The following is a 19,843-nucleotide window of genomic DNA, read 5'->3' on the forward strand; positions in this document are numbered from 1 at the left end:
TCGGAGAGCTTCCTGCCCTGCCGACTCTTGAAACGTCATCTGAAAACATCTAATATGGTCTCGTCCTTGGCAATCGTCTCTCAACAGAATGAGCAACGAGTCATATCCGATCTTCGTAAGTGACAGATGCAAGTAGTGAATGTGAGTGCTACAAATTTCAATACTTCATGAAAGAGATGAATGAACGATTAGGTATTCTTTGTTAGGAGCTATTGGGATGAGAGATGACAAAATGACTGCGTTTCTTCATTGACAGCTAGTGCATTAGAGATATACGAAACTATTCATCCGATACACTACAAGAATGCTGAGAATAATGGAAGTTATGAAAAGTGATAATGTATTATTCAAGTTTCTTTTCCTACAGTTACGTTGAAAAGTGGCCATTGCTGCAATGATTACAGAACGCAAAGAATCACTTTTCCGCTCTAGTGCGGGAAAACTTTTTCTGCACTCCAGACTTGCAACATGGCAACGCAAAATACTTAGTAGGTTATATGGAGCAACAGTGCAGCAAAATCAAAATGAAGTTGGTAACAGAGACTGCTGTGGCTGCTATAGTGAGCAGAGGTGCAACCAAGCACAACGCGCTAATTATTATTCATTATATATTATAACCAAGGACATCGAGGACTTTAGGATTTTAGGATTAAGGTTTTTATCAATAATAAAATTACACAGAAAAACATTTGATGCATTTCAGGCAATTTTACCCATAATTACCCACTTTTCATATTCAATGGTAAGTGTAGGAAAAACTTAATGTGAAATACGTGCGCAAAGTTCCTCTGCTGCACTCAAGAAACCATTCCGCCCTCGCCTACGGCTCGGGCGTAAACGTTTCTTTCGGTGCAGCAAACTGTCACTTTGCGCACTAGTTGCACAAATAACTAATTCAAGTTTCTTTTTCACATTCCCTGTCAAATGATTCTATAATCCTCCCGGAATTCTTCAACAATTTTCATAGACATCGAATATATTAGAGTAATCTTACTTCCTTGCTCGGAACTCCCGAATTACTCCTGAACTATTGTATGCAAAGTAAACTTCAGATTTTTTAAATATTGAACATAATTATTTGTATATTTAACAATAATTATTATGAATGATGTATGTTTTAGTGGCGCTGATGGGCAACGTGACTGAGGAAATTCTGGAGCAGTTCTATCAGCAACAGCAGGACATTGGTCAGGAGGATAAGCCTGCCACTGGAGGCGAAACAACGCATGCCAGGAAAGAAGTTACACCTGGTAAGTTACGTTTACTCATCCATTCATAATATTGATTCAATGACACGCAATTTATCAAAATGATTGAGAGATGCCCAACAGGCACAGCCCGAAAATGTTCCAGCCCGAAGTTTTTTATTCATATACTATTCCATAAATTGGGTGGGATTACCAACTTGTTTAATTATGTTTCGAAGAATATTATTTATTCGTGATGCAGATACTTCACGATTTTGAAATATGACATTTACTATCAGAGTATACATAACTTTGAATTATAAATCAAGCACAATCTATATAAATATAAAAATGTTATGTTGGTTTGTGTACGCTTCAAAAACTCCAAAAGTACTGCACCGATTGAGTTGAAATTTCAACATGATATAAAAGCCGCATCAAGGATTGTTTTTGGTCTATCAAATTTATAATCCGACTTCAGGACTCTTTCCCACGGTCCTTCAAAGTTTACATGTAACCCTTATGGGAGAAGATTTGTGAGCTGGCCTCACACAGAAATAAAAATCAGCTGTTATAATCATCGCGTCATCCAACAGCCGTCGGTAAATCTGTTTTTACTTTCCTTGCCCTATTACCATAGGTGAGGAAAGTATTGCTTTCCGAAAAAAATTAAGGTACCCCAATTTCTAAATTTCTATACGTTTGAAGGTCCCCTGAGTCCAAAAAACTGGTTTTTGGGTATTGGTCTGTATGTGTGTGTGTGTGTGTGTGTGTGTGTGTGTGTGTGTGTGTGTGTGTGTGTGTGTGTGTGTGTGTATGAGTGTATGTGCGTCTGTGTACACGATATCTCATCTCCCAATTAACGGAATGACTTGAAATATGAAATTTGGTCCTTCCACTATAAGGATCCGACACGAACAATTTCGATCAAATGCAATTCAAGATGGCGGCTAAAATGGCGAAAATGTTGTCAAAAACAGGGTTTTTCGTGATTTTCTCGGAAACGGCTCCAACGATTTTGATGAAATTCATACCTAAAATAGTCATCGATGAGCTCTATCAAGTCCCATATCTGTAAAAATTTCAGAAGCTCCGCCCCATCAATGCAGATAGAATCCCAATTATCAGGCTTCAGATACAATTGAAAGAGAAAAAAATCAAGTGGAGTAGATTGAGCATGAAAATCTCTACAATCAATGTTCAGTAACATTTTCACCTAAAATTGAAAATGAGCTTTAAATTCGAGAAAATGTGATTATTCAATTGCAAATTATTGATGATTCTATTAAATCATTCACTATGGAGAGATAGCAGACCTCATGTGTGTCTCCAGCGTTATTACCCTGTCACCAGCTGGCTCAAATCACTGAATAGTAGACTTGAGATGCGCGGGAACACTAGCGTCAGGTGATCAATTTTCATAACGGCAAGGAAAGTTGTGTGAGTGCGCCACACCAGATTTTCCCATTTTCTTTCTTTCTACTGATTCCCAAAATTTCAATTCTAATAATAATTTTAACATGTTTAAAATTTTAACATGAGTATAATTTGTGGATTTGAGTGGAATTTTTTGTGATTGTGAAGGAAGATTTTGGTTTGTATTTATATATTGAAATTAATTAATCTGATAAATCCAAAAATATTGTAGTACATACATTTTATGGACTCAAAATAGTGTGTGAATTAAGTTATTATTTACATAACCTCTAGACCGTGTACTCCAAATTAAGGTTAAAAGCAGTTTTGGACGAATGCCTGTTGTTTTCACCTGCATTGAATCTATTGTCTATGAATAAATTAAATAAAATAATGCCGCGGTGCGAACGACGTCCAAACTTGGGTCGTAGAACTCGGAATGCTGTAAATTTAGAATATGCACGGGAAAATCAGCAGCAAGGAGATATACTATTCAATTCCCCAGCAAGGTGCATTCAACTCTAAAAATGCAAACTGCTGTACAACTAGCACATAGGGATACATATTGAGATACAAAATACCGATTGATGGATTTTTTCATAAAAATATAGTGCATCAGATTAAGCAAAGACTAAGCATACCTGAGGAGGCGCGGCTTGGTGATAAAAAGTGTTGATCTTATGGAGATTGCCTTATCACACTGTTACTTGCCATGTCCGAATCAGTGAGTGTGAGTTCTTCCATTCAAACAAATAAGCAAAAACCACCTGGATGCAAAATGCCGCATCGCGCCTCCTCAGGTGTGCATCGAGCTAAAGTTTGTCATGAGATGCATTAACTGTCTGGCGGTACAAAGTTCGCCGGGCCAGCTAGTATTTCATACAAATCGTTCTTCACTTATAGATCATAGAAGTTTTTCATCATCCAAATTCCATTCATTTGATGATAGTCATGGAACGTGTGTAGTCTCAGCTAATGACAGTGGAGCTCAACTTCTATTGGTTAACAGCTGATGGCCGTAATGTATCGTACTGATTATTCTACTGCTCAATGTTTAAGTTTTCAGTTTAATAGAGACTGATCATGATGTTTAAACCAAAACTGGTTTCTGAAAATGTTTTAATAAATAAGTGACTTTGGCAATATTTTAAACGATAATATTTTAAAGAGCTCAAAATTTAAGTGTTTTTATTCTTTATTTTGTGAATTTATAGTTTGTTTCATGTTTTTAAGAAACTTTTATTATTAATCCATCCAAATTTAAAATTGTTCGTCTTATTCACATTTATATTTTAGATTGTGATTTGGTGTAGAAATTTGAATGGACATAACCTATAATATTTGGACAATTTAAAACTAAATTAGGAAATTGAAGAAGTTTTAGGCAATAGCCTGTTTTTTCTTTCCCGATTCTTGTATTTTTTTTGCTAACCTTATAAATAAATAAATATAGAGTTGTTCCCTTTCCTGCTATGTAGGTCTCCAGAGCTATAAAGAATAGTGTACCGGTAACTCAATTCTGAACGATCTTCGTACATCTCATTGAGCAGCAAAATATTACGGTGTGGATGAAGAGCCACGATTGGCCATTAGCTGTTGTCCAATAAAAGTTGAACTCGACTGCCATTGGCTGAGACTAGACTCTTTTATTGAGTATATTCAGAATACTGGATAGAGATGAATTGATATTGTCAACGTCACAAATTGATGGGAACCATTTGTATGAATCTCGTTTGATACCATTCTTGTTAATTCGTTTCTTGTTTTCGAGCAGCCACCAGTCCCGCCAGCAACACTCAGGCCTACATAGGGCTGGCAACAGGTGTGTTGGCTATGGTCGTTCTCCTGTTGGCCTGCACAGTTCTGTTCATGGTGCGACGAGGCCGCAAGAAGGTGGCCTTGCTGCATAAACACACAGCGCTCGTGTCCAACACGGCCAAGCCAGGAGTCACCATCAACATGAAGGAGTTGAAGATGAACATGTCGACGCCCATCATCAACAACTCTCTCAACACGTCAAGGTCGCGTCATTCTATCAAGGTGTCAAAGTCTACGTCAGGTGGGCTCAAAGCGGTGAGTTTCTATCAAACCGTTATCAATTCTATTACATTTTCTATCATGCTTTAAGCTGCGTACACATATACGCTCTTCCAACCCGCACCGAGCACGCTCCTCCCTCGTACCGCCCTCGTTCTTCCATCGAACCACAGTCGCGCCGCCCACGCACCCATCATGAACGTTACGGAAGATGTTAGATCTCGCGTTCCCTGGTCGAACCACTGTTGCTCCCCGGTCGATCATCAATCGCTCTGCTGGAGTGACGTTCGGTTGCGGAGCAGAGCGAAAGTCTGTACGCACCTTTACACTCGTAAAATTGAAAAGTTCTTCATTGCAAACTGGCAGGCAAGAAAGATTCAATTCTAGTCATTTTTGTCGTGAGCATTTACAAAAATACTTCGTTATTGTCAAGTTCTTGAAGAATACATGTGATGAAGAATTTCACTATTTGTTGAAGCTGTTATATGAATTGAATATAACTGACATCGTTGTTGTTTCACTCTTTGTTGACGAGTTACATGACACTCCTATTATATATGAATTGAGTTTTCCTATTATTCTCTAACTTTCATGCTTCCGTCATCCCCTCGACCACCTTCTTATCATAATTTTCTTAATCACCCGTTCTCCTTCTTCTTTTTCTTATACACTTCTTCTTTTCTTTTTTTGCTTCTTATACACTTCTCATAGGCCTATGTGGGCAATTATTATTTCATCATCAGGGTTCAGAAATTTTGCTATGCAGTGCAATAATTGTAATCAAATGTTAGACTAAACTATAATAGTCTAAAGCACATTATTTATAACATTATTAAAAGATACCAATCTTTATTATTCTAATAAGATGTATTACTATTATATTATAATCTTTATTGCTCTCATAAGATGTATTATATAATATAATTATTGTATCACTCCTTTTGTCATGATGTCTTAAGTTTTATTTCAAATGATTATTACGTTGTGCTGCATGCATTTTGTGCCCTTTCAAGATATTATAATCATGTTCAAAATTTGGTGAAATAAACTCAATTCAATTCAAAATCAATTTAATTCAATTCAATACAATCCAATTCAAATCAATTCAATTCAATACAATCCAATTCAATTCAATTCAATTCAATTCAATTCAATTCAAATTCAATTTAAATCTTCTGCTTCTAATTGTTTTTCTTTCTCCTCCATTCCCTCCATCCCATTGTCTTCCCCTTCTTCATCTTAAATTCTTTCATTTTCTCTTCTCTTTTTTCTCTCATGGTTTCTCCCTCACCTCCATTACTTCTTTTACATTCCTCTACTCAATTCTTTCTCTCTTCATCTGACATCCTTCTTGTACTATCTTCAACGTACTTCTCCAAGAATCTCCAACTTTACAAATGCAGTGAAGAGTAGCTTCAACTATAGTGAGATCCACGTTATGATGACAGTGTTTGATTAGCAATGGTATTACTATCCTTGTCTATCATTTAACATAGCGGATAGCGATATCTCTTTCTCGCTTTGCTCTGTTGCCAGATTGTCTCTTAACAATGTAGAATTATTGATCAGTTAACAAAATATTCTATCACAAATTTGAAAATTCATTATGAAATAATTTCTTGCTAAATGAAATATAATTGATTATTTTAAATGACAATGAACAGTTAATATATATCAATAAAACTGTATCAGCTACCGTCTATAGAGGGCATTGGCAAGACAGAGGATCGGCAACGTTGATCTCCTATCTCTCTCCACTGCCGTTATAACGTGGACCTCACTATAGTTAACGCGGAAGGCGAAACTCGAAAAAGGACATTGCCAATTCCTCGTTCCCATGGGAGCTAATGGAAGCTTATATAATATTTTCCTAGTGTTACGAGACTTCTAGTTTGATTTCAATCGTAACAAATTACCCTCATTACAGGCGGTGGCCGGGGGAGGCATCTACGGTCACATGGCAGTCGGTGAGGAGTCAGAGGACAGCGAGAACTCGTCAGTCTACCACGAGCCCTACAAACTGCTCCCCAACGGCAAGCAGGAGTACGGCTGTCTGCTCCTCAAGAAGGATGCCATCAATAACAAGAGCACTGTCTCCGACTATGCTGGTGAGTGTACACTCAACCATCATACATTCATTGTAGCTTTCCACAGGACAAAGAGCATAAATGGTCGCTGGAGTTCAGAGTAGAGTGAACTATAGAGAATCGTACATGTTTTCCAATATTATAAAGTTTTCCACACGACGGAAAGGCATAAATGTTCACTAGAGTTCAGAGCAGAGTGAACTATAGAGAATCGTACATGTTTGACAATATTATAAAGCTTTCCACATGACAAAAAAGCATAAATGTTCGCTGGAGTTCAGAGCAGAGTGAACTATAGAGAATCGTACTTGTTTTACAATATAATAAAGCTTCCCACATGACGAAAAAGCATAAATGTTCGCTGGAGTTCAGAGCAGAGTGAACTATAGAGAATCGTACTTGTTTTACAATATTATTAAGCTTTCCACATGACGAAAAGAATATATTTTTTTGTAGTTGAGAAGTTGATATTGTGGTAATTATTCATATTGAATGCAATAGACTAAGGAATTGTCAAAACCACAGATTTATTGATACTTAGAAAGACCGGTTTCGGTTATACACCATTGTCAATCTCTGATAAACATCAGAGATTGTCATCAGTTTATCAGAGATTGACAATGATTTGATAACCGAAACCGGTCTTTCCAAGTATCAATAAATCTGTGGTTTTTGACAATTTCTTAGTCTTTTTGATTCAAAAGCATAAATGTTCTCTAGAATTCAGAGCAGAGTAGACTATAGAAAATCGTACATGTTTTACAATATTATAAATCTTTCAACATGACGAAAAAGCATAAATGTTCGCTGCAGTCCATTCCAGTGAACTATAGAAAATCGTACAATTTAAAGCTTCCGACAAGACGAAAAAGCATAGGTGAAAAGTGATATAGTATACTGGAGTAAAAGTAGTACAGCAAACTATAACAATTTTACAATATAGAACCTTCCACAAGAGGAAAAAGCATAAATTAAAGCTGGAGTTCAGAAACTATAGAAAATCGTACAATATGAAGTTTTTTCCAGGACAAGAAGCATAATTATGTATTTGCTGGAGTGAGAGTGAGGATAAAGTATACTATAACAATCGTAAAATATGAAGCTTTCCACAGGATAAAAAGCATAAGTTTTTGCTGGAGTTCAGAGTAGAGTAAACTATACACAATCATACAATATAAAGCTTTACACAGGACAAGAAGCATGGGTTTCTGCTAGAGTGAGAGTAGATTTTACTATAGACAATCGTACAATATGAAGCTTTTTACAAACAAAATTGTGTAGGTATTTGCTGGAGTGAAAGTAGTAGAGTATACTATAGACAATAGTAAATTCTCGTATAAAGTAATTTGATTGTATGGTATGAGATATTGTGGTATTTCTCCATAATTGAAAGAATAAGACTTTGATATTGTCAATACCACTCTTGTATAAAGCATCCTACAAGGCAGAAAAGCATGGGTATTTGCTGAACAAGTGAGAGTAGCGTATACTATGGTCGGATTCATGTGAACACAACAATGCTTATACAATCCTTAGAGCTTTCCACAGGACAAAAACCATACGTAGCCTATTTGCTGGAGTGAGAGTCGACTATAGTGAGGTCCATGTTGTTTCGAATTCAGTGAATTTTATAAGTATCTCCGACTATGCTGATGAGCTAAGTCAATAACAACACTAATCATACAATCTGGGAGCTCTCCAACATGGCAAAAAAATATTTGCTGGAGTGAGAGCGTGCTATTGAGATTCATGTTGTTTCAAAGTCAGTGGATTACATATAGTAGAGTAACTGCGACTCTGCTGGTGAGCTAACCAACACAACACTAATCTTACAGTATTAGGGCTCTTCAGATAACGAAATAGGTATCAATATCTGCTAGAACGAGAGCGAACTAGAGGAAGCAATAGACAGAAAAAGCATCCATGTTTGGGAGCGAGATGAAACGATCTCTGCTATAAATATTGTTCATCGAATAGAGACAACTTGATATCATATTATCAAAACGACTGATTTATTATATCATTCTGAGATATAAATTCAAGATTGGAATTAACTCATTTGTTACAACATTAACAATCTCTACTAAAAGCTTGAACATTCAGCAGCAAAATAGTGCGTTTAAAGCTCTACGATTGGTTAATAGCTGTAGACCAATAAACGTTGAGCTCAGCTGTCATTGGCCGAGACTAGACATGCTCAAGTATTTTAGTCCTAGCCAACTGTATAAGCGTCTGAAATAAAATAGAAAAGGGTAATAGTGGTTCTTTATAACTAATATTTCAAGGAGTTGAAATACTTGAGTGAAAAAATAACGATAACTCATTATCAAATGTTTTAAAATGGGATTTCTCATTTATCTTTTTGGAACTGGAACAGCAAGGAATTCGATCCCATGAATGAAGCTGAATATTAGCTTGAATTTAAAATTATAAATTGAATTATATTATTAATTAATTTAATTAATTGAATGAAAAAGACTGAGAAATTGTCAAAAAACCACTGATTTATTGATAATTAGAAATTATTATAGATTCTAATTATCAATAAATCAGTGGTTTTTTGACAATATCTTAGTCTTTTTCATTCAATATGAATAATTACCACAATATCAACTTCTCAACTACACAAAAAGTGAATTATAAATTATTAAATTATGAATTTTAGATATAAAGCTAGATATTATTTTCTATTAGAGTATGGAGAATGATATCTTGCTTAGAGAATCAAATATTTTTTTATGACATTGTCGTTTTACATCAATGAATTTGAAAAGTGCTATAGAAAATAGGAACTTTTATCTGTGATACTTTAATTATTCATATTTATAAGGATGTTTTTCCATCACACTAAAACAGAAATCGGAACATCTCATAAACGTTTTGACTCGATCTCATGTAGCCTAAATAATAAGTGGTATAACGTTTTATAAAAAATGAGATAATTCTTCTTAAAACCATTGTTGAATAATTTTCACAAAATTTTTTCAGTGTTCCCTATCATCTGCCGTGTTTGTTCAAAACTTGATGATAACATAAATTGATAACTATATAATATTATGTACTATGAATGTTCAAGCAGAAAATATTAATGCGAACTGTTTAATTAGTATCTCGTTAATACTTTATTTTCGTTAAAGAAAAAAAGTTATTCTAGGTTTTCACCAAGTATTACAATCACATTCATCAAACATGGACGAATTGAGAAAATAGTCCTTAAGAACTGGGAAAATTGCAATGTGTTGTATACTAGTACTTTTCTATTTTATTCCTTATAAGTTTTGGAATTCAATGCTCTAAAAAAATCCCACAAAACTGGTGATTTGGGTTGGAATGTGGTTGGAAATTTTTTCTTCTAAATAGAAATGAGGAGAGAGATCGTAGATGCTGATATTTGCATGAAATGTATTATGAAAGTTCATATTTTTAGAAATTCTTTGCTTAGTTTCTGTGCTGTGTTGCTTTTGAGTGATGTAGTCTGTTAATTATTAAAATATAATCGGTTAAAAAAATGTAGGCTTCAACAGGCACATTTAAGATGATTAATCATATCTCTAGTATTAGAAATATTCATATTTTCGCTTCGTCTTTCCTTCTTCAATCAATGAATTCACAAAATTAGATTCATTTCTTCCTGGTAGATCTTTCCAATTTGCATGATTCTAGTAGGAATGATTTGTTGTAGTTAGTCTGTAGTTTTCATCAATTTGTTTTTTTTTTCATCGTCTTCACTCTCAATCTTTTCTCATTTTTGAAAATCATCTCATTCATTTGAGAAACTAAAACTCTAAAATTTTCCGAAATCAAGTGTAAATGGATTAATTTTTCTACCATCTCATTTTTCCAGTTCCCATACAATCAAAATTCCACCTCAATCCAAAAGTCATAAGTAGTTTATGAGGTCGAATTCCCTACATCTAGGCCAAAACACACTTCATGTTGTATGCATTATGTTCCACGCTGATTTCCTACATTCACTGAAATGTATCTTTTTTCCAATAAATTTGAATTAAATTGAGATGTTTCAGCGCGTATAAAATACTAAAGTATTCTCAGTGATAAGTTTAGCCAACTAATCAATCAGTCAATAACATTTTTGCGCTCTCATTTATATTGAAAATTAGTTTTTTCAATATAACTGAATAATATTCATGATCTTCCGTCCCAGAGCTCAATTTTTATTCTCATCTGATCGAAATTTATCCTCTTGTCAATATTACCAACTATTGAAATAATGTTTCCATTTTCTCAAAACAACTTCTAGGGAATAAAATTATAGTATGAATATTGATGAATCTACAACATTTTTGAATGAGAGATTCATAAATAATAGAGAACATAAGATAACTAAACATCCAACAATAATTACAGACCTCTTTATAGAAGTTAATTGTATTCAAAAATCACTTTGAATGTGTCAAAAAGTTTTCAATGGAATTAATAATGTGATTCGTGAAGTTCTGTGCTACTTGAATGATCCACGAGCTCTTTGAAAATTTTAAACTAGAAAATAAGAAAAAAAATGTGCAACAAATTTATTTTGAAAGGCCTTGATCACATAGGTCTCACAGGGTCTTGATCATGTGTTATGTAGGACCTTACATGCTGACCACAATAGCAGACATCTTGGCAGATGGAGCCGCGGATATGGGGGATCAAGGAGATATGGGTGATATGTACTGTGGCGATATGTCTGCGTTCTCTTTCCTATGTGCGTATTAAAAATAGAAAAATATTTTCAAAATAAAAAAATAATTTTCATCCTAAACAAACTAATTTGTATATCACTATAATAATTATACTTTTTCCATATAATCAATGCATCTATAATCATCCAATATTCAATAATCATTTATCTGATTCTAATACAATTAATGCATCTATATTCAATCGATAATCAATAATCTAATTTAGATATAATCAATCAAATCTAATCTATATTAAATCAATTCATCTCTTCACTATACAACTTGAATGCTCTTTTATATCATGACTCTGGTGATCAAATTTAAAGTAATGGATGTTCAATTTGTTGATGAATTCATTATCATATCGTTGTGAATCTTTCTCCCTAACTTCACACATGAATTCATTTTTTATTTATAAATATCCCGTTTTCATTGTGATACTTGTACATGATCTGCCGTTCTATTTTTTCTCCTTCCATCAAACCCGATCTTTACACATGAAATTCATTTTGTTCAATCCAGTTTATTTAGTTTGGAATAGTTGATTTTAATTTTGATAGTTTACTCTGGACAGCATTATTCGAATGGTAATCATCTAGAGATAATATTTGTACATAGTTTTAAAAATTGACCATGTTTCGTATAGCAGTCATTCATCACCTATTCATTTCATGCATGAATCTCAACTTTTTCCAGTTTTGCATGTTGGTTTATTCTTTGCTTTTTATCGACGCATGCATGATTGCCTGATTTATGCTCGTTCAACTGATATTCTCGTCTCAAACTAAGAAGAACTCAAACCACAAAACTCAATGATATTCAGCTTTTGTTTTGTCAAGAAAAGGAAAACTCTGTATCTTAAACCTATCAACTCAAGTCTCCTATTCATACACAGGGAGAGCTCGATTATTCTTCATTAACAATGGAATAATGATTGATAAAAACAATATCATACTCACAGAATTCAAGACCAAAATAGTGTCCTTGAAGATTATTTCCGTTAATACAATAGTGAAGTAATAAAAATTTATTACTAATGAATCTGTGCTAGTTCCTGGAGTAATTTTTTTCCAAAATGCTTCTTGATTCTACTTAAATATTTTTGTGATGTTAGTTCAGGTGTAAGCCGCGGAATCATTATTATTCTCACCTGAACCAAGATCTCAAAAAATGCTAAATTCAAATTCGAATTTATTTATCCCACACTCATAAATACATTTATGCATAAATCAAATAAAGCTCAACATGACAACACAATCCAACCAAAATGTAATAATAATCAAGGGTAAGTGAAAAAACTACTGGCATAAGATGACTCTTGTTCGCCAGTAAGAGTAGGGGATAAAATTATAATACGCTTAACCTGATTTAAATTGATTTAGCACAGACGCAAATATTTATACAGAATAGTGAATTATGAAACGAAGAATAGAAACAAAATTCACAACAAAAAAATTAAAAAATTCTCTCGAGTATCTTGATATGTACCTATGTACCTATGTACTTAATATATAACTATGGTACTCCCTTATTCATAGACATACTGATTCATGAATACAGTGTGAACAGGGTATATAGAACACATAACATGGGAAATGGGGAGAGGGAAAAATCATAATATTCTCACATAAACAGAAAAATCACAAAATATTTAAATTGAAAATAGAACATTCTGGCAAATCGTAATTCCCATACGAAAAAAATCACAAAATATTCAAATTGGAATAAAATTTCTGCAAATCGTAATACTTATACGAAAGAAAAACAAAATATTCAAATTGAAATAAAAATTTTGGCAAATCGCAATTCCCATACGAAAAAAAAATCACAAAATATTAAAATTAAAATGAAAATCTTGGCAAATCGCAATTCCCATACGAAAAAAAATCATAAAATATTCAAATTAAAATAAAAATTCTGACAAATCCAATCTCAAAATGAGTGTACAATACCTTTGTTTAAACGTCAATATCAATGTCAGCTAGAATTCTACAGGATACTTGTATACCAGAGCGTAGAAAACTATGAGTTCATATTATTATTTTTGTTGGGAAGAATGTTAATGAAGGGTGGTTAAGCAACTATGCTTGAAACTGCGCGAATCCTAACCAACCAACTCAGTGATGCATGATGAGAGCTGCAACTTCTCACGTTGTTTTAATGATCGAGCAGTGGGAGAGTAGACGTTGTCAGACAATTCCCGAGCAGAATCTGAATCTGGCATTCCGAGATTGTTGAAACGTCTGAAGAGTTCGCATCATACTTAGCGTTTCCCAGAATCAGGCTCTGGCTTCTACAAGGGGAACTATGGCAACGAGAGCTTATCAAGAATCTCATGACCCTGCATTTCAAATCATTACATTTTCAATCATTGCTCATGTGTAACATTATTTTGTTCTCTCGATGAGGTTTATTCAGATTATTCTAAACTAGTAGGTAAACCTGTGCTACGCAAGGATCTATTCAAAAACCTGACATATTGGAATCTTTGAGAATTTTCAATGAGCATATAACCATTCTTGGTGAATTGAGAATCGATATGCAGAATTACTGGTTAATCAGTTGAGTAGTTTAGACGTGATGATGCATCATTCGTGAATTTCCTATCCTGTAAATGTATGTGATTTTGTGCTCTTTCCTTTATTATATTATAGATTAGAAGTTCGTCTTGGATCATGAATCTTCTGAACTAGGTCTAATGGAATTTCAAATTTTCAAATTCAAATCTGACGTTTTAATGATGAATAATATTCATCGACCAACACGTTATCTGGAGTTTCACGATCAACAATAATTCATCACTATTGATCTGAATATAAAGATATTTCGAAGTTATATTCTAAACAATGATCAAATTAGCATATATCACAGCCTTCTCTTGTTCAACTGGATATGGATGTGCAAAATAAGTATTGTTGCCAAATCTATTCTGCTTAGGCTAACTCGCCTTTCTGGCTAAGCGATTGACATAACTTTCAAATTTCGAAACAAGTTATATTTGTTAGATAGTGTTTGATCAGATATCTCTTTTAATCGTTTCAACGATTGGTTTTCAATAGTAAATTCATTTTGGTTGTTGAGAAAAGCCTCTCATTTCTGGGTGAGTCTCAACTAACAAATCTTATTTGGTAGTTTATAATCAAAACGTTTCAGTTCAATTCAAAGATGAGCTCTCTCCCTATTCCCTAGGGTAGCGTTCAAAAATAGATAACATTTATGAAATTTGGAATTATTGATGCAAATATATTGGAGAATTTATTTGTTGGCCCTCCAAGACCCAATATTATTTCTGTGTTGTTGTGAAGACTATGAAGGATATTCATATTGTATGGGAACTATATTGTGAGCTCTATTGAAAAACATTCAACATACTGATTGATCTCTAGGAACTGAAAGTTTGATTAATAGAATACATTGTGTGGCTATACGATTAGCCATTTGTTGACTTATGACGGTTGAGCTCTACTGTCATTGACCGAGACCAGACAGGTGTACCAACGGTTCTCATGACCATATTTGGAATGCTAGTCTAGGTCTCGGCCAATGACAGTGGAGCTCAACCATCATTGGTCAACAGCTCATAGCCACTCGTAGGGCTTCACGCATACTGTACATTCTGCTTCTCAACGTTTATAAATTGAGTTTACTGGGGATTGAGAATAGTTTAAAAACCAAAGCACGTATCTCGAATTGTTTCAATGAATTGAATTGGATTGACAATTTCAAGTCGTTTCCATTCAACACAATATTTAAGTAAATCAATTTTTAATGATTTATTTATTTAGAGAATGCCATCAACATCGGAATATAGGTAGTGAATGAGTTGTACTATTTATAATTATAAATATGAAAATATTTCATAAATAAAATATGAAAAATTATGTTTCTCATATCCATTTCATTATCAATCCCAGAAGGACCCCATGACTCAGAGGTCAATCTACGTATCTAAGTTGAACATTGAAGAACATAGTATATAATGTAAATTTTCTCTACGTTATACCATGGACGAAATATAGCATTATGCTGCCTTTTCTTCATGACTATAATAATTATAGTCTGTATCAAATAAGTTGAAACTTGACCCTCCATCAGAGGCAATTACAGCGTTACCAAGGGCAAAGTCTCAATTTATTTTATACAATAAACTAGCTTACAGTACCCGGCGGACTTCGAACCACCAAAATTCAATGTATCTCATGTCACACTTGACTTCATTTGGTGAATCATTAAAATTAATCTGACAATCAATATTTTCATTCACATCTCAATACGGACTTCCTATTTGCTTAGAACCAACGTTTTAATAACAGTAAACAATTTTATCACAGAGTGACGTGCTTATTACAGCTGGTAAGTTTAGATGCTAAACTTTTAGTCATATTATCACAACATGATCTTGAATCATGATGATCTTCCCGTTCTACGTTAGCCGCTCGGCCGACGATTTCGAAAACATAGATCTGTAAAATGGATTAATGTATAATTATTATCAGCCCCCCCTATTCTGGTCAGAAACCATCCCCAATATTTACACAATATATTTCCAAAGTTTCATGCCGTTCTGTCAAGTAGTTTCGAGTCTATAGGGAACAAACTAACACACAAACAGAAATTATTTTTATTACATATATATATTATACATATATATATATATATAGCGATAAATCATGATTACTTGTTGATATGGTCGCATTCATCCCAATGTGTTACATTACGGGTTTAAACGATCAGCTGATTCATCTTCGTTAGAAATGATAAATGATCACGGTGTTACCACAACTAGAAAAATCTGGTGTGGCGCACTCACACAACTTTCCTTGCCGTTATGAGAACTTATAACCTGATGCTAGTGTTCTCGCGCATCTCAAATCTACTATTCAAAGATATGAGACAGCTGGTGATAGGACAATAACGCTGGAGACACACATGAGGTCTGCTATCTCTTCATAGTGGATGATTTAATAGAACCAACAGTTGCTAACAGTTTGCAATTTAATAATCACATTTTCTCGCATTTCAAGCTTATCTTCAATTTTTGGTGAAAACGTTACTGAGCATTAATTGCAGAGATTTTCATGCTCAATCTTTTCCACTTGAAATTTCTTGTTTATATTGTATATGAAGGCTGCTAATTGAGAATCTAGAATCAAACTTTGCATAGATGGGGCGGAGCTCCTGAAATTTTCACAGATATGGGACTAGTTGCAGTTGATAGAGCTTATCAATGACCATTTCATGTATGAATTTGATCAAAATCGTTGAAGCCGTTTTCGAGGAAATCGCGAAAAACCCTGTATTTGACAACATTTTCGCCATTTTATCCGCCATCTTGGATTGCATTTGATCGTAATTGTTCGTGTCGGATCCTTATAGTGTGAGGACCATACGTTCCAAATTTCAAGTCATTCCGTTAACTGGGAGATGAGATATCGTGTACACAGACGCACATACACTCATACACACACACACACACACACACACACACACACACACACACACACACACACACCACACACACACACACACACACACACACACACACACACCACACACACACACACACACACACACACACACACACACACACACACACACACACAACACACACACACACACACACACCACACACACAGAACAATACCCAAAAATCACTTTTTCGGACTCAGGGGATCTTGGAACGTATAGAGATTTAGAAATTGGGGTAACTTAATTTTTTTCGGAAAGCAATACTTCCCTTACCTATAGTAATAGAGCAAGGAAAGTAAAAAAAGAAAAATATCCCAATGTGCCCAATGCATGTTTGATGTTACCATTATGGTTACCATTACGTTAAAGGGTTTTAAATTGTGCTTATTTTTGGCATAAGTATGTGATGACGAAGGAACTTGATCATCACAGTTTGGCTTTTGTTTGTTTTACAGGACTCTGTCGATCACTGGATCTCACGAGCGTGAAGAGCTTCCAGGAGGATGTGAAGTTCTCTCCATCACTCTACAACCTCACACCCCCACCACCACCACCACCGGCCACCAGGCCACCCCCCTACGAGTGCGCCGCCCCCAGGGAGAACTACTATGCTGCCACAGACATTATCAAGGTAAGCCTTCACCCTTTGCATGTGACACTAAGATAATAGTGCTAGTTCCATAACTTACTGTAAATAACAGGTACCACAAACTCAAACCTCTTGTGTATGAATCTCAAATCAAATCAATTTATTTTTCCACATTGCATGTAAATTGATTACGCATTGCAATGATCAGGCTGCAATGCATCAATTTCAAATTGTTAGTGATATATTACCATATTGATGTTAGTTTACTATCATAAAGTGAAGTTCCCCCAAGAATCAACCAAATTACAAACAGTTTCAACTAATTACAGCCATTTTATTTGTAAGCTTAAGTTACCCAAAATCTTCGACGTCTGAGAATGGGCAAGAGCTCTTGCATGAAAAATAGATGTAATATATGATTGTATAGAGTACTTTATATACTATGTATGTTAAAATATATAAATGAAAATATAGATTTGAGTAGTACCCTTCTAAAAATTATTTCGTCACGACATGTTCCGGCTATACAATGCCATTATCATAATATTATTATTGGATAATGACATTATTATAGCCGAAACATGTCGTGAAGAAATAATATTTTAAAAAGAGTACTACTCAGATTTATATTTTTATTTATATTAAAAATTAGCCCTAAAGAAAAAATACACTATGGAATTTGTATGCTGTACTAAATAAATGAATCCAACAGTTGGTTTCGATTTATTTATTCAAAAAAATATATCATCAATATAGCAGATTAGAGATTATCATGAATTTGTAAGTAGAACAGCACTAGCCTACATGCTCATAATTGAGGACCACGCGGTAATTGGTTGATTATTGATAATCATCGATTAATATATCCAGTAATTCCGATAAAATCTCATTATGATGAAGTCAAAAAGTGATTACACAAATAACGTCGAATCCACAAAAATTAGTTTATTTGAAACCAGACTCGAGTTTCAAATAAACCTATTTTTGTGGATTCGACAATATTTTTGTTTAATCACTTTTTCACCACATCATGGAGAAGTTCCACAACTTTCCTGAAGACAGTGTGAATTTTTCAAAATCTCATCAGTGTTTGCTGAATTCTCCGATTCCTGAAAATCGTTTCTATAGAAAAATTCAAAGATTCTGGGTAGCTCAAGCTTAGAAATGGAATGGCTCTAATGAGTTGAAACTGGTTGTAATTTGGCTAAATAAGAAGGCTTCTTAATTACTTTCATTACCCTTAAAGCATATTATAATCATGTTATGGATAGTGATTTTTAATGTGATCTATTGTTTGCAGACTGAAAGGAGAGAGCAACATCTATCCCCTGGCAAGGTGACTCCACTGAAATTGCCAGATGGATCACCAGAAAACGTCACTCAACTTCCTGAGTTCACAAGGCACAGACTTCGTGTCATCGAGAAGATGGGCGAGGGATCATTTGGAATGGTGAGTTCATCTCTTCTACTGTATAGTTTGTAATTTAATAATTTTCCCATACAGTATAATAAATCACAAGAAAAGTAAGAGAATACTTCCAGGACACACCTCATCTCATCTCAAGGGTGGTTACTAACGACAGGACAAGTGTGTTGAGTATGTATGAGCACACATGCTCTTTATACAATCATGTTGTGTCATCAGCGAAACACTTCGAACAAAATGTTTCAGGTTTGTTTATGTATTTCCGATTGTTTGTTATTTATTTCTTCTTCGATACTCTATTTGAAGTTGGATTATTCTTGTATCATTATATTTTGTAATTTCTCAGTCATGTCCGTTCACACACGTTCGACGCACTTGTTCTGTAGTTGATGGCCATCCTACTCAGATCTATCATACAATTGTAATGCAATGAGTCTTTTAGCTCAGGACTTACCATTACTTGAAGAAAACTTACTCTGAGAATACTTTCTACTCACAATTATCATACAAATAATATTACATACATAATATGATCATATGTGATTTAATGTGATCTATCTATACTCATCACAAATCAATTTGAGTGTCAGATTAGCTTTGATTATCTATATATATAAAAGCGAAATGACACTCACCACTGACTGACTGACTGACTGACTGACTGACTCACTCACTCACTCACTCACTCGCAGAACTAGAAATCTACCGGACCAAAAACGTTCAAATTTGGTAGGTATGCTCAGTTGGGCCTTTAGAGGCGCACTAAGAAATCTTTTGGAAATATTTTAACTCTGAGGGTGGGTTTTGAGGGTTTAAAGTTCGTCTTTTAGCATGTATGTTCTTCTTATTCTCTCAATTTATAATTGAAATATGTTCATACCATATGTTAATATAGAACTATAATCTAGAGAGAGTTTTGTCAGGTTGGCATTAAGTTGAATTGACTT

At 34.3% G+C, this 19,843-nt stretch overlaps 1 protein-coding gene across 1 annotated transcript in view; it reads left to right on the forward strand.

Moving 5' to 3' along the window:
• LOC111059055 (discoidin domain-containing receptor 2) overlaps nt 1–19,843 on the forward strand; it is a 454,362-nt gene that overhangs the window by 404,118 nt on the left and 30,401 nt on the right. The window contains exons 9-13 of the mRNA XM_039431495.1: nt 1,122–1,250; nt 4,378–4,676; nt 6,568–6,748; nt 17,337–17,512; nt 18,771–18,920. Of these exons, the coding sequence (XP_039287429.1) occupies nt 1,122–1,250; nt 4,378–4,676; nt 6,568–6,748; nt 17,337–17,512; nt 18,771–18,920 (935 nt within the window). The remainder of the gene's footprint in view (nt 1–1,121; nt 1,251–4,377; nt 4,677–6,567; nt 6,749–17,336; nt 17,513–18,770; nt 18,921–19,843) is intronic.

Source organism: Nilaparvata lugens, chromosome 6, assembly GCF_014356525.2.
Source record: "Nilaparvata lugens isolate BPH chromosome 6, ASM1435652v1, whole genome shotgun sequence".
NCBI lineage: Eukaryota > Metazoa > Arthropoda > Insecta > Hemiptera > Delphacidae > Nilaparvata > Nilaparvata lugens.